Source organism: Peromyscus maniculatus, chromosome 9 (assembly GCF_049852395.1).
Source record: "Peromyscus maniculatus bairdii isolate BWxNUB_F1_BW_parent chromosome 9, HU_Pman_BW_mat_3.1, whole genome shotgun sequence".
NCBI classification, from domain to species: domain Eukaryota; kingdom Metazoa; phylum Chordata; class Mammalia; order Rodentia; family Cricetidae; genus Peromyscus; species Peromyscus maniculatus.
Window position 1 is genome coordinate 64292019 of NC_134860.1, and position 12828 is coordinate 64304846.

Consider the following 12828-nt stretch of genomic DNA (forward strand, 5'->3'; position numbering starts at 1 on the left):
AAGCCACCAGCCACGTGGCAAGGTATAGATTTATAAAAAATGGGTTAATTTAAGATAAAAGAACAGTTAGCAAGAAGCCTGCCACGGCCATACAGTTTATAAGTGATATAAGCGTCTGAGTGATTATTTTATAAGTGGATTGTGGGACTGCGGGGCTTGGGGAACCTGGAGAGAAGCCCTCCAGCAACAAATGGCGCCCAACGGCTCGAGTTTCCACCTTAAACCTGACAATATTTAATAACCAATTCTAAACAGAGCCAAAAACAGGTTCCTGCTTCTTGTCTCATACAGGCAGCTAGACGGCGCAAAACGCGGGTTTGAACACTGGCGGGTTCCTGGCGTGTGCGTTTGACCGGCAGTATGGCGGAAATGAGGCGTCTGCCAGCGGCACATTAAGCTGTGTGGTAGATTTAGTCTTTACTAGTATTAAAAAAAAAAAAAAAGAGGTTTCTGGGCTACACGCTGCTTTGATAAAAGCTTAGACCCACTATTTATGAGACTTGATGACTCCTAGAGCTGGCGAAAAATGTACCACTGCCATGTTGGGCAGCTAAAGTGGGTGGAGCCACCAGCCACAGCGCAGTTTCAGTCTTAGAATGGTACAGTTTAAAGCAATAGGCTCAAGGCTCAAGGTAATATAAAAAATAAGCCACGTAATGATGGCTACCACACAGAGAATCTGGATTATGTTGTCTTTGATATTTGTAACTGAAGAAAAACATTTGATTGCAAAAGCTGTTGAGTTATGCCAAAATGTATATTTTAAAGGTACCTTGACTTCAAAATTTGGATTTAAGGATATGTTGCTTTGGAAAAGAGGTTCTGCTTTTGTTTCCACAGAAAGCCAGAGGCTATGGATTTGTTCCAGATTAAGATACATCAGGTTTCAACAGCCAAGACCCCCTGAAAGGTCTCCGATGACACCATGGTCCAGATGATCCAGCATCCAGAGCAGTTTCAAGGCAACTGGTTCAAACAATACAGCCTCACGGACTACCCCATAGGTCTAAAATTTTCTTTGCGTCCCCATAAGATACAGCGCCCCCCTCCAGCAGGAAGTAGTAAGAGATGCTACGCCCAAATTCCCAAATATACCAAGCTGGCTTTAGAGGTGGAATTGGCTCACTCCCCCTCTAAACCCAGACATATTGCTTAAAAAAAAAATGGTTAAGAGATTCTTGTGTCCCAAATCAGAAGAGCCCTCTGGTGTGGGACAGAGAAAACCAATATTTTTATTTAAAACAGATTGATTATAAATGTGATCTCTTTCTAAAAAAGAAAAGGGGATATAATATAGATATATAGGAGGATATAGAGATGATAAGATAAAAGGATAGATTAATTAACCTACTTTTAAAGAACAACTTGTTTAAAATATTTTACATTGGTATAGATTTTAGTTTATGTTTAAAATGTTTTACATTGGTATGGATTTTAGTTTATTGATACAAACTTGAAGTTAATATTGTTATACGGTGTATATATATATATTTCTATTCTTGTTTGAGGTATTATGTTTATGTAACTCATTTAAAATTGTAATGGATAATTAAAAAATAGATTAATAATTAGTCATCTATGATAATCATATCTGTAGCCATGTTAGTTAAGTTTTCTAGGTATACATAGATATATTTCAGATAGATAGGTAATCTTCAAACACTTCATAGACCTAGAGAATATGGCATTTAAATAACTTAGAATTCTGTTGACGTGAGACACAATTGCTCCTGGCTGCACCAGTTGATCCCGAGAGAATGTTGGGCTTCTAAGACATTTCCATTTGGAAGTTTGTCTTTTGGCACAAAATGGCCTACTGGGCAAAGAACTGCCCTTGCCTTGATAGCTGACAGTACAAATGCAATGCTGTCCTTTCTGGACAAGCGGGACACAAGGAAAGTGACCACTGTACTCTGCCAAGACAGGGTAAGATGGTCTCTCAAAATTCCTGCTTCTGAAAATGGTCTGTCAGATATTCTAGGCCTGTAGCCAATCTGAATGCACCAACAATGCTGAGAAACATTAGGTGACTGTCCAGGCTGCCAGCTGTCTTGGTCTACTCTTGCAAGATTCCCGAAAGTTGCTTGCATCCATCTACCATTTCTCAGGGACCATTATGTTCCTTCTCAGGTCTTTGATGTGGTTGAAAACTAGATAGTTGTAATTTCCTCAGTTATGATAAAAGATAAGTTAGATATAAAACCTTAAACTCACAAATATAAGATAGATAGGACATCTTCTTTAATATTGTAACTATAATTCTTCCTCGGTAATTGTTTTGTTATATATAATTTTACCATGTTAAAGTTAAAACCTTCCTTTTGTAAAAAAAAAAAAAGAAAAAAGGGCAAGTGCTGTGGATATTGTTCTATATAAATAAAACACTGGTGGCCAGTGACAAGGCAGGAAGTAGGTGGGACAAGGAGAGAGGAGAATTCTGGGAAGCGGAAGGCTGAGGAGAGAGACACTGCAGCCACCCCCAGGACAAGCAGCATGTAGAGACTCTGGTAAGCCACCAGCCACGTGGCAAGGTATAGATTTATAAAAAAATGGGTTAATTTAAGATAAAAGAACAGTTAGCAAGAAGCCTGCCACGGCCATACAGTTTATAAGTGATATAAGCGTCTGAGTGATTATTTTATAAGTGGATTGTGGGACTGCGGGGCTTGGGGAACCTGGAGAGAAGCCCTCCAGCAACAACCCACAGTTATACTAAAACATAAAGCACTGGTAGTAGTTGAGGGTGGTGTCACACTCACTCAGGAGAGCTGAGTCCTCTCTGATAACCCAGATGGCCAGCATGCGAAATCTCACGTTTACCATTCATGTTCGTCCTGGTTATGATATTGACTTAAACAGTGGTTTCTTTTGCATTCATTTTGATTTACATAAATTTTATTTTCCCATAAGTACATAGTCTATAGGCTTAAATTGTGGTCTCAGACATAGTAGACATGGTTGCAACCCCCAGGTGTTCATCATTACTACGGCTACAATATCGTCAGTACTTCCTACCGCCTCTGGTGTGATATTTCACTTTCTGACTATATCAGAGTTTATTCATCTATATTAGTACTGGAAATTGGTTGTCATTTGTTTTACAATTAGAAGCAAAGCAATAATAAATGCGATAATAAATATAAATGTATTATATAGGTCTTAGGGTTTTTATTGCTGTGAAGAGACACCATGACCATGGCAACTCTAAAACTAAAAACGCTTAATTTATGGTGGCCTGCTTACAGCTTCAGAGGTTCAGTCCATTATTATCATGATGGGGAGCATGGCAGAGTGCTGGAGTAGTAGCTGAGAGACTTCATCTTGCAGGCAACAGGAAGTCGAATGACTCATTGTGCCATATACTGAGCAGAAGAAACCTCAAATCCCACCCCCACAGTGACACACTTCCTCCAAGAAGGCCACACCTCCTAATAGTGCCACTCCCTATGAGATTATGGGGGCCAGTTACATTCAAACCACCACACTGTGTATGAGGGAAGCTTTGTTAACAAAATAAGTGCTTTTTCAATTTTACTTGTAATTTAAACATAGCCTTGGGGTATAGTTCAGTAGTTGAGTACTTGTCTCACATATACAAGGCAGTGAGATCAATCACCAGTACTCCAAAAAAAAATACATAATGAACAAAATAATTAAAAATATTTGCAAGTTGGCTGTGCATATTTGCATGTTCATGGTCAGAAAATAACATTGTTTAGTTATCTTTTTAAAAAAGATTAAATTTTTTTTTTTTTTTTTTGCATTTTCTGTGTATCTGTTAAGAGGTGTGTTCATATGTGTGCGATACCAGGGGAGGCCAGAAGAGAGCGCCAGACCCCTGAGAGCCGGACTCGTGGATGGTTGGGTTCAGTGATGAGGTTGCTGGAAACCAAACTCTTAAACACTGAACCTTCTCTCAGCCCCTGAAGTACATGATTTTAGCAATGTTCTCCACTTTTAATGCGAACTCCTTGCTCCTTCTTTGTTGGCTTATTTATTTATTGAGAAAAGTTCTCACACTGTAGTCCTAGCTGGTCTGGTATGTACTACGAAGGCCAGGCTGACTTCAACATACAGTGACCTTCCTTGCCTCAGCCTCATAGCTACTGCGAGTAGAGATGTGAACTGCCATGCTGGCTCAGGCTGGAATCATTAGCGCGGCCCATTTCTGAAGGACATTTCATTTGAGTAAATGACTGTATAACCAGATTTATCAAAAACGGTCAGATGTGTCAAAGAGTTACTCCCCTCACCCCCCAAGTCAGTTTATAAACCTGATCCAAGGATTCTGTTTAAACAAACAAACAAACAAACAAACCATTTCTCAATTGATTAAAAACTCACCCCTTACCCCTTCCTCTCAGGGCTCCCAGTTCCTCTAGCTGAGTTTTCCTTTTCATCAGCCATTCATATACCATGCTGTGCATTCTCTACAGATCCTCCACGTTCGCACTTGCATTTGGTGTTTTACTCTCCCACGAGTTGCACCCCCCACACTTGAAGTATCTTCCTCTTAGGATTTCTACTTTCTACTGAGCAGGCTATTTGTAAATGTGCATAGTGTCCCCTGAGTCCCTAACTACAGCAGCCTCACTGTTTCAAGGGCACTAGCAGGTCCCTTACAAGGGAACAAGAATGCAGGCATTAACAAAAGAGACAATTTGAGTTCTGAATTTTACAGTTAAGACAACTGCTTTTTTTTTTTTTCATTTTCTACTCTGCTTATTGCAAATCGGTACCTGGTGAGTCCTGGAAGCTGTTCCCCTCCAAGTAGAATCCTTGTTTGTTTTCCAATTAAAAAGAAAACAAGCACTTTTTAGATGCCCCTCTTGACTACATGATTCAAGTTTCATAAACACACACACATTCCTTTTAAAAAGATGTATAAAAATCCACAAGCTTGACCCTTCAGAGCTGCAAATGGACACATGATAAGGAAACATGGACACTTCATGACCAGACCACCTGTGACCCAGCCATAAAGGTTTGCTACTTCAAGAACACAGCTTACAAACTGTTCTAGAACTTACTTTAAAAATATAGGAAGCAAAGGACAATAATCCTAAGGAGAAGCAAAAATAGTTTGAAAAGAATAATCTTAATAAGGAACATATTTGCAAACTGGAGAAATAGTTCTACACATACCGTAGTATCAAAAGGCAACCATCACCCCTCACCAGAAGAGTCCTTCAAACATAGGGGGCGAGGTGGAAGGGAAGAAAACCTTTGGTGGACCAGGTCAACAAGTGAGTATTCAAAACCACCCAAGGACCTGCGGCTGAGACACCCAAAGTCATCAGCAGTGTTTCCTTTAAGTACTGTCAAAGTTGGCAAAAACAGGGAATTAAAACAAAACAAACAAACAAACAAACAAACAAACAAAAACTAGGGAGTGCACATGGATGAAAAAAATCAAAGTAACAAGTAACTTCTCGACAAGCATATATTTGGGTGACTTCTAAGTCTTAAGCAAATTGGCAATTAATTACGTGTGATTCGTAGCCTCCGCTTGGAATGGACCGGATTTTCTCTGGCACAATGATTTGCACGTGTAATCTCTCGGGAGCTGCAAGGTGCAAAAGGCGTTCGTTTCTCAGAGAGCCAAACCCCTCACACACCCAGAACCTTGTATCCCATGAGGCATCAACTCTTAGCATGGCGATCTACTCAAATACCCACACTTCTCCTTCCTTTCCTGAACTGGAAGCTTTTCAAGAGAAATATGTCTGTTGCTTTGGGAGTCTTGCCCAGTGGGAAGGATTTGTAAATTCTGAGACCAAACCCTAGTCCTTGGTACAAATAGACTCACTTCCTCCTCCCCTTCCCACTCATGGGCATCAATGTAGCATCGCCAACCTGAAACAGGGTCTACAACTGGAGGCTAGTAGGAGCCAAGTCTGCCCGCCCCCATTACTCATTTCTCAGGGTCCTCGGACCTGCGGGGAAGCCTGGCGCATCCTGTTCGCATTTGAGCTGTGCTGAGCTGGTGGCCTGGGCTGGTGCAGGTGCGATCCCAGGACACCCTGGGCAACCAAGAGGGAAAGGCTTGAAGAGCTGGCACCCAATGGCCCCAGGGTGGGTTGTTACTCACGGTCTTTTGTTTGGGGCTCGCTAAGTCCGCCAAGCCCTCTCAGCCCACTCAGCAGAAACAAGATGCGCCACATGGCCTGGCCCCGGGGAGTGGCAGTTGGCCCCTTACAGGGCAGTTGGGAGCGCGAGGGGAGGGCTGTGGGCCGGCAGGCTTGTGTGCTGCTCTCTGCAGGTTGGCCGCTTTGGAAGGACCGGCTGGGTTTGACTTCTATCTGAGACCAAAGGAGGAAAAGGGGTGGAGGGGGTAGGCGGTGGAGGGAACAAAAAAACGACTGAAAGCAGGGCAGTGGTGGTGCACGCCTTTAATCCCAGCACTCGGGAGGCAGAGCCAGGTGGATCTCTGTGAGTTCGAGGCCAGCCTGGTCTAAAGGGTGAGATCCAGGAAAGGCACCAAAGCTACACAGAGAAACCCTGTCTAGAAAAACCAAAAAAAAAAAAAAAAAAAAAAAAAAAAAACCAAGACCAAAAAAAAAAAACCCCAAAAAACAAACAAACAAACAAAAAACCCAACAAAACTACTGAGAGACAGAATCTGTGGAACAGCTGAGGAGCTGGAAGGTGCATATACACTTATGTGGACTTTTAATTTTTTTTTCAAGACAGGAACTTTTAATTCTTAACAACAATAATATTTTATGATATTTAACACTTCACACACATATACATATATATGTAAAGATATATACATACATACATATATACATATGTATATATATGTATGTATATATATGTGTGTGTATATATACAGATACTTTCAATCATAGGTGGACAGTCTTGACTAATATTCAAGGGGACAAAACAAGCCAGTGTAACTGCCACTCAGATCAACATCGAAGACTGAACCAGCTTGCTCCCTGACGGTTCTCACAATCACAGACTACTTTTGTCTGTCTCAAGCAAAACAGGTGTATTCTTCACATCTGGGAGAGAGAAATTGTAAGTTCCACACACAGCAGCAGTTTTGCTGCATAGTGCACATTGAATATATTACCGTGTGTTTGATATTTGTCCATGAACTTCCTCATGTGTGATTTCGGTTTAATACTTAGATATTCCTACTGAGTTTATTCCCAGAGGGAAGTTGCTGGGTCGAACAGTATGTCTTGTAAATACTTCTGAAGAATCCTTCAAGACTGCACTACTAATTGACATCCTACCAAAAGTGTACGAAGATTCTAAATTCTCTGTCAGCACTGTTCTTGTTACCTCTGTCGATCCAACACAGCCTAGAGTCATCTGAGGAGTTTCAATTGAGGAGTTGCTGAGATGAGACTGGCCTGTAGGTGTGTCTATTCAGGATTTTCTTTGTTCGTTGATGTAGGAGGGCACAGCCTACTGTGGGTGGCACCACTCCCTGGGCTGGTGGTCCTGGGCTGTATAGGAAAGTTGGCTAAACATAGGCTTTGGAGTGAGCTAGCAAGCAGCATTCCTCCATGGTTTCTGCTATGAGTGTCTAATTGAGTTCCTGCCCCGACATTCCCTATGAACTCTGACCTAGAAGTGTATGCCAAACAAATCCCCTTCTCCCCTAAGTTCCGTTTGCCCATGGCAGTTTGTCACTGCAACAGAATGTAACAAAAACAAATGTCTGCATTTAATTTGTTTGTTTTGGTTTGAATTTGTATATCCCTGGTGGCTAATGAATGTTAACATCTTATATGCTTTTCTGTATTTATGGGTAACATTTTATATATATAATCTCCTCTTGGGCAGTTGCCTCCTTGAGATGCCTCCCCCTTTTCTGAATGGACTGCTTTGCCTCTCCTTAGTTGTACATGGAACCTGGAAATATATTCTAAATAGGATCTCTTTGTTGTAATAACTGTCAAAGTCTGTGTATACTTTGTTTCAGTAGGTTTTGTTGTTGTTGTTGATAGCAGTAGTTATAATCAGAAGTTTTCTTTTATTTCAACCAGATAGGATTTTCATATAAATTTTATCATGGATCTTAAATTCATTGAAATTCCTTTTCTGCATACATGAGCTAGTCACAAGACTTTCTTCACTTTATGTTCATGATCTGAGTTAAACTGTTGGAGCAAACTCATGTCCCTGAAATGCATCCTGTTATGTTTTGCCATTTCTTTATTTTTCTGGATTGATTTGCCTACATTCCTTTTAGAGTCTGTCTCCAAATTTAATGAGAGTTTTTGCAGTTTTCTTCTGCTGCAATGAACTCACCATCGGAGCCATGCTGGTCCCGTGGAAAGTTCTGGAGGTGCAGTCCTATAATCTTCGTGAAATTTGGTGTCATACTGTGAAGGATTTTCTTGCCTTCCTCCTCCCCCAGCATTCATCAATAGAGGGGTTAGGAGCTGTGATTTTCCTTGTCGGGGATTTGTTTTACTGTGGATCTCATTTCTTAAAAATATCCAGTTAGTCTCTTTCCACTTGGGCTAGTGTGAGTCAGTTTATTTCTGAAAGGTTTTGTCCATTTTTCCCCCTGAGTTTTCAAGTATATTTGCAAAAGTTGTTCAAGTATCCCCCTCTCCCATAATATCCTCCAGGTCCCTATGGTTGGTGCTGGGATTAAAGGCGTGTGTCACCACGCTTGGCTGTTCCCTAGTGTGTCCTTGAACACACAGAGACTTTGCCTGCCAAGTGATTAAGGGCATGTGCTACCACTGCCCGACTTTTGTTTAATGGCTTGCTCTTACCTCTGATCTCCTGGCAAACTTTATTTATTAACATACAAATAAAATATCACCACATTTCAGCACAAATAAAATATCACCACATTTAATGACTGATATTAATATTTTAAAAATTGGGGTAGGCTTCAGCAGGGAAGCCGGTTGGTCCTGGCCTCTTCTCGCTGGGCAACTTTTTACTATTGATTTGCAATCATCGCTTATTGTGAGCCTGTTTAGGTTTTCTGGTTCTTCAGGGCTCACCTGGGTTCTTGCTGTGCACAGTTTACTCACAGCTCCTAGGTTAACCACTGTGTTGGTATAGAGTCGCTCTTAGCAGCCCTTTACGCACAAGCATCTTTCTGTGCTGTCAATGACTTGATTTCTTTCTGGTCTCTGAGTTGTCTGTCCTTTGAGTGTTCTTTGTTTTCTCTCTTATTCTAGCTAAGAGCTTGTAAATTTTATGTTTCACCAAAAGCCAACTTCAGTTCATTGATCCATTGTATGTGAGCGTGTTTTGTCTTAAACATTTTTTTTAAGTATTCTACTTTAATCTTTGAACATGGTTGTATGTTATGTCCTTTGGCCAATATAGCTCCAAATCCACAGACCCCCATATATAGCCCTTCTTAGGTTCCCATACTTAGGTTTCAGTGTGTATTCTTTCTATTTCCTTATGCGCTGATGATAATATTGGCATGGACAAGACGTAAATTCGATCATCAATTCTCAAGGCCTAAAACCATGGGTTCATCACACTTTAAGAAAAACAGAAATAGCCTCTTCTCTGTCAATCTAACAGACCCACTTTGGGGAGGGTATTTTCCCTGGAAATCCTGGATCCTGTGAGTAATCTCAGCTCACGGATGTCACACTCCCTCCCCCAGCATGGCTATGGGGCTGCCTCTTTGGAAAGGGTTGCTTCTTTAAGGAGACGGGACAGGCTGCTTACACCTGCACCTGCAGCAGGAATGAAATAAGACTATCATTTATAGTAAAATAACTTTGGAAAGACTCCAAGCAGATCTACTTAAACATGGCACCTGAACAACTCTTTGCCTTAGTTAACCCCTTGGCTGCCGAAGCTGCATCAATTTAACTGTGGCCCAAAGCTCTGCAGAGCTGACCATCTGGACGCGATGGCATTTTCTTACATAACCTAGAGACCTTTGCCCATCTAGCATCACTTATGACCTTCAGCCTTGCAAGACTTTTTTCCTTTTTTATTTGTGATGCGATGACCCTACTTTATTAGGCTCTGGAATATTTGAGGCATTCTGTTGATTTATAGAGACTGCTGACAATGTGAACTTGAGCTAATGGATTGCCTTCTGATGTTCCTATTGGAGGACCTTCTCAGAGTCTTCTTCCTTACAAATGAGCTTGCATGTAGCTAGCTAGGAAAATACTATTTCCTGGCTCATTTAGGCATTCCACCAGGTTGTATGTTTGTCTGGCAAACAAGCCCTTCTGTTCTAAGGTCCAAAAGGGTGGAGGTGATCCTGAAGTCACTGGGATCTAAAGTCATCCAAGGTCTTATCTTAGTATAAACAAGCTGGCAACCACATGTCTGTAGCTGTCCCTCCGTGTGGCTCCCAGTCTAAAGTTATGTATGTATATGTATCATATACTATATTATAGCTATATAGATACTGACCACCACCATCACCATCTGATTGTTAGCTACTATCGATGTTCTCTTTAAAGCTGAGGGAACTGAGATGCAGGAACCCATTCTCAAGATCACAATAAGGAAGCAGCACATCTGACATCTAAGCTGGCTGGCCCTGGTTCCAGATGCAGGAAGCAGATTATCAATACAAAGGCCTCAGCCATTGGAACCAAAGGCTAAAGTCCCCAACTGGCCAAGTTCCTCTGGACAGGTTAACAGAATGAGGGACTGCACCTGCAGTGAGGGTGTGTGTGTGTGTGTGTGTGTGTGTGTGTGTGTGTGTGTGTGTGTGTGTACCCAGATGGGGCAGCAAGGGGAAAGGACATCCATTGAGACCGAGACTTGGTCAAGAAGGAGGCAGCTGGGAGACTCCATACAAGAGCATGCACAGGTCGGGCAGAGAGGATCAATAGAGCCTATCTCATATGAGTTCAGATTCAAGGAGAGAAGAACTGGAGGACAGCTATATAGAAATCATGGAGTGATGGGGCCAGGGTCTCAGAGCATGGATTTTATCTTGGGGGAAGCTTGGAGGATTCGAAGGGTGGTGCAGGCAGTTAGGAGGTCGCTACTGAGACTCTGGTGCCCAAAGCAGGACAGAGGGTTGACAACTGCAGAAGACAAGATCAGTGAGACTTGGAGTCTTCCTAGATGTGACAAGGGGAAGGAGAGGTCTGTGTGTGTGTGGTGGGGGCACAAAACTAGATCAGCTCACGCCTGGCAGAGTGGTGGCTGAAATCACTTCCTCAGACTCCATGGCAAGTTTCAAATATAGTCCACATCAGTACCTGTGTACACACTGAACAGAAGCAAAGGTTATGGACCACCCATAGCATCCTTCAGGAAGGCTCCCTGAACAGAGTTGGTCTAGGTCACACAGCATCTCGGAGGTTTCTCTTCGTTGGAAAGCAGTACCCTCTCTGAGCAGTTGCCCGGCTTCTCCAGAGCACACAGAACTGGAGCACCAAGGTGTTAGCTTTATTGAATGAAGACCCCAAATCAGCTGCTTCAAAAAGAACAGGTATGGATTTGGCTGCAAAGCTACCAATTGGGCTGCCCCACGTCTTCCTGACGGGCTGTGATCTTTTCTTTGATGGTGCAGTCATCCTCAGAGAATTAATCACACACATTTTCTCCTGGATCTAAAATTAGATCACATCTGATCACTTTCCCAAGAAAATCACTGGCTGACCAAAGAACAATGCTGCTACTTCTGGATAAGGCCATGTCCGGAAACAGAGGACACGCTACTGGCTAAATCTTGGAGGTCAATGACGAGTTCTTGACTTCAGTCTCCAGCCACTTGATAAGAATCTGGTTCACCTCAGCAGGTCTAGAAGGAAGACAAAAGACATGTTGACCTATCTGAACCCACTGTCCTCACCAAGGCAGTGTGATTGAAGAGACCCGGCAGACGTCAGCTTGGCAGAGCTAAGCCTGCTCATAAGACAAGTGACCAGGGAATCATGCTCTTCCCACCCAGGGACTCCAGTCTCCTTACTTCTCTATCTGTGTCCAGTGGCCACAGTCCTCAATGTGTCCCCTTTTCAGGTAAGGGATCTGAAAGAAAATGCCATGCAGGAAGGTCAGCAGCAGAATGCTAATCGGACTGGTGGAGTCAGTGTAATGCACAGCAGAGGCCATCTTGGAGGGGACCCCTTCCTCTATGATTCCCATAGGCCATCCTTGGAAGACCCTTGTGCCATTTAGGACAGGAATGAGGAATGGCAGAGCTTATCGGTATAGGGAAAGGGAGTGTCATGGGAGGGGACAGTGATGTCAGCAATGAAGCTGGGTCAGGGTAGAGCTTTAGCTGGTCCCCATTCCAGCCTCTCAGGGATGACCTCCTCTGCTGCCTCCCTCCTGGGCCCGTGTGTTCTCTCCCATGTGCAGGGCCATTCTCTCACCCAGTTTTCCATGTTCTTGGACATTTGAGGACGGAGTACGATGTCCTTCTCAGCTGTGACCATCAGGGCTGGGACCAGGATCTGGCGGGGGAACAGTAAGGGAAGCTGTCACTCAGTCACCCTGATGCCATCTGTGCCTAGGGAAGGTAGCCTTGGGTGTCTGCCACTAACAGCTCTCACCGTCACCCCATGAGAAGACCTTTGCCCTGCCTGGCTCTGCCTCTACCGAGCATTTCAGGGAGGGGTCGTCAGAATTTGGATCTAGCAATGCAGTGGTGTGTGTGTGTGTGTGTGTGTGTGTGTGTGTGTGTGTGTGTGTGTGTGTGTGAGAGAGAGAGAGAGAGAGAGAGAGAGAGAGAGAGAGAGAGAGAGAGAGAGGGGTGGGTGGGGAGCTGACCTTGTATCTCAGGTAGCTCATAGAACCAATTTAAAGGGAGACAGAGATCACTGAAGGACAAGATTCCTTTTGATTTAAAAGGATATGCCAAGAGCTGGAGAGTTGGCTTAGTGGTTAAGAGTATTTGCTGCT

General features: G+C 43.0%; 2 protein-coding genes across 3 annotated transcripts in view; both read right to left on the reverse strand.

The window, feature by feature from the left end:
• Adam2 (ADAM metallopeptidase domain 2) overlaps positions 1-7562 on the reverse strand; it is a 52423-nt gene extending 44861 nt beyond the window's left edge. Inside the window, exons 1-3 of one of the 2 annotated variants that reach the window (XM_006988770.4) lie at positions 7297-7562; positions 6092-6298; positions 5490-5566 (exon numbers count right to left, since the gene is read on the reverse strand). In XM_006988770.4, the coding sequence (XP_006988832.1) occupies positions 5490-5566; positions 6092-6164 (150 nt within the window). In that variant the 5' untranslated portion in view covers positions 6165-6298; positions 7297-7562. Of the gene's footprint in view, positions 1-5489; positions 5567-6091; positions 6299-7296 lie in introns of those variants that run through there. The other variant, XM_076545240.1, reaches the window with a different exon arrangement.
• A 3787-nt stretch (positions 7563-11349) lies between these two features.
• Ephx2 (epoxide hydrolase 2) overlaps positions 11350-12828 on the reverse strand; it is a 39365-nt gene continuing 37886 nt past the window's right edge. Inside the window, exons 17-19 of the mRNA XM_006988769.4 lie at positions 12300-12380; positions 11894-11952; positions 11350-11725 (exon numbers count right to left, since the gene is read on the reverse strand). Of these exons, the coding sequence (XP_006988831.1) occupies positions 11647-11725; positions 11894-11952; positions 12300-12380 (219 nt within the window). The 3' untranslated portion in view covers positions 11350-11646. The remainder of the gene's footprint in view (positions 11726-11893; positions 11953-12299; positions 12381-12828) is intronic.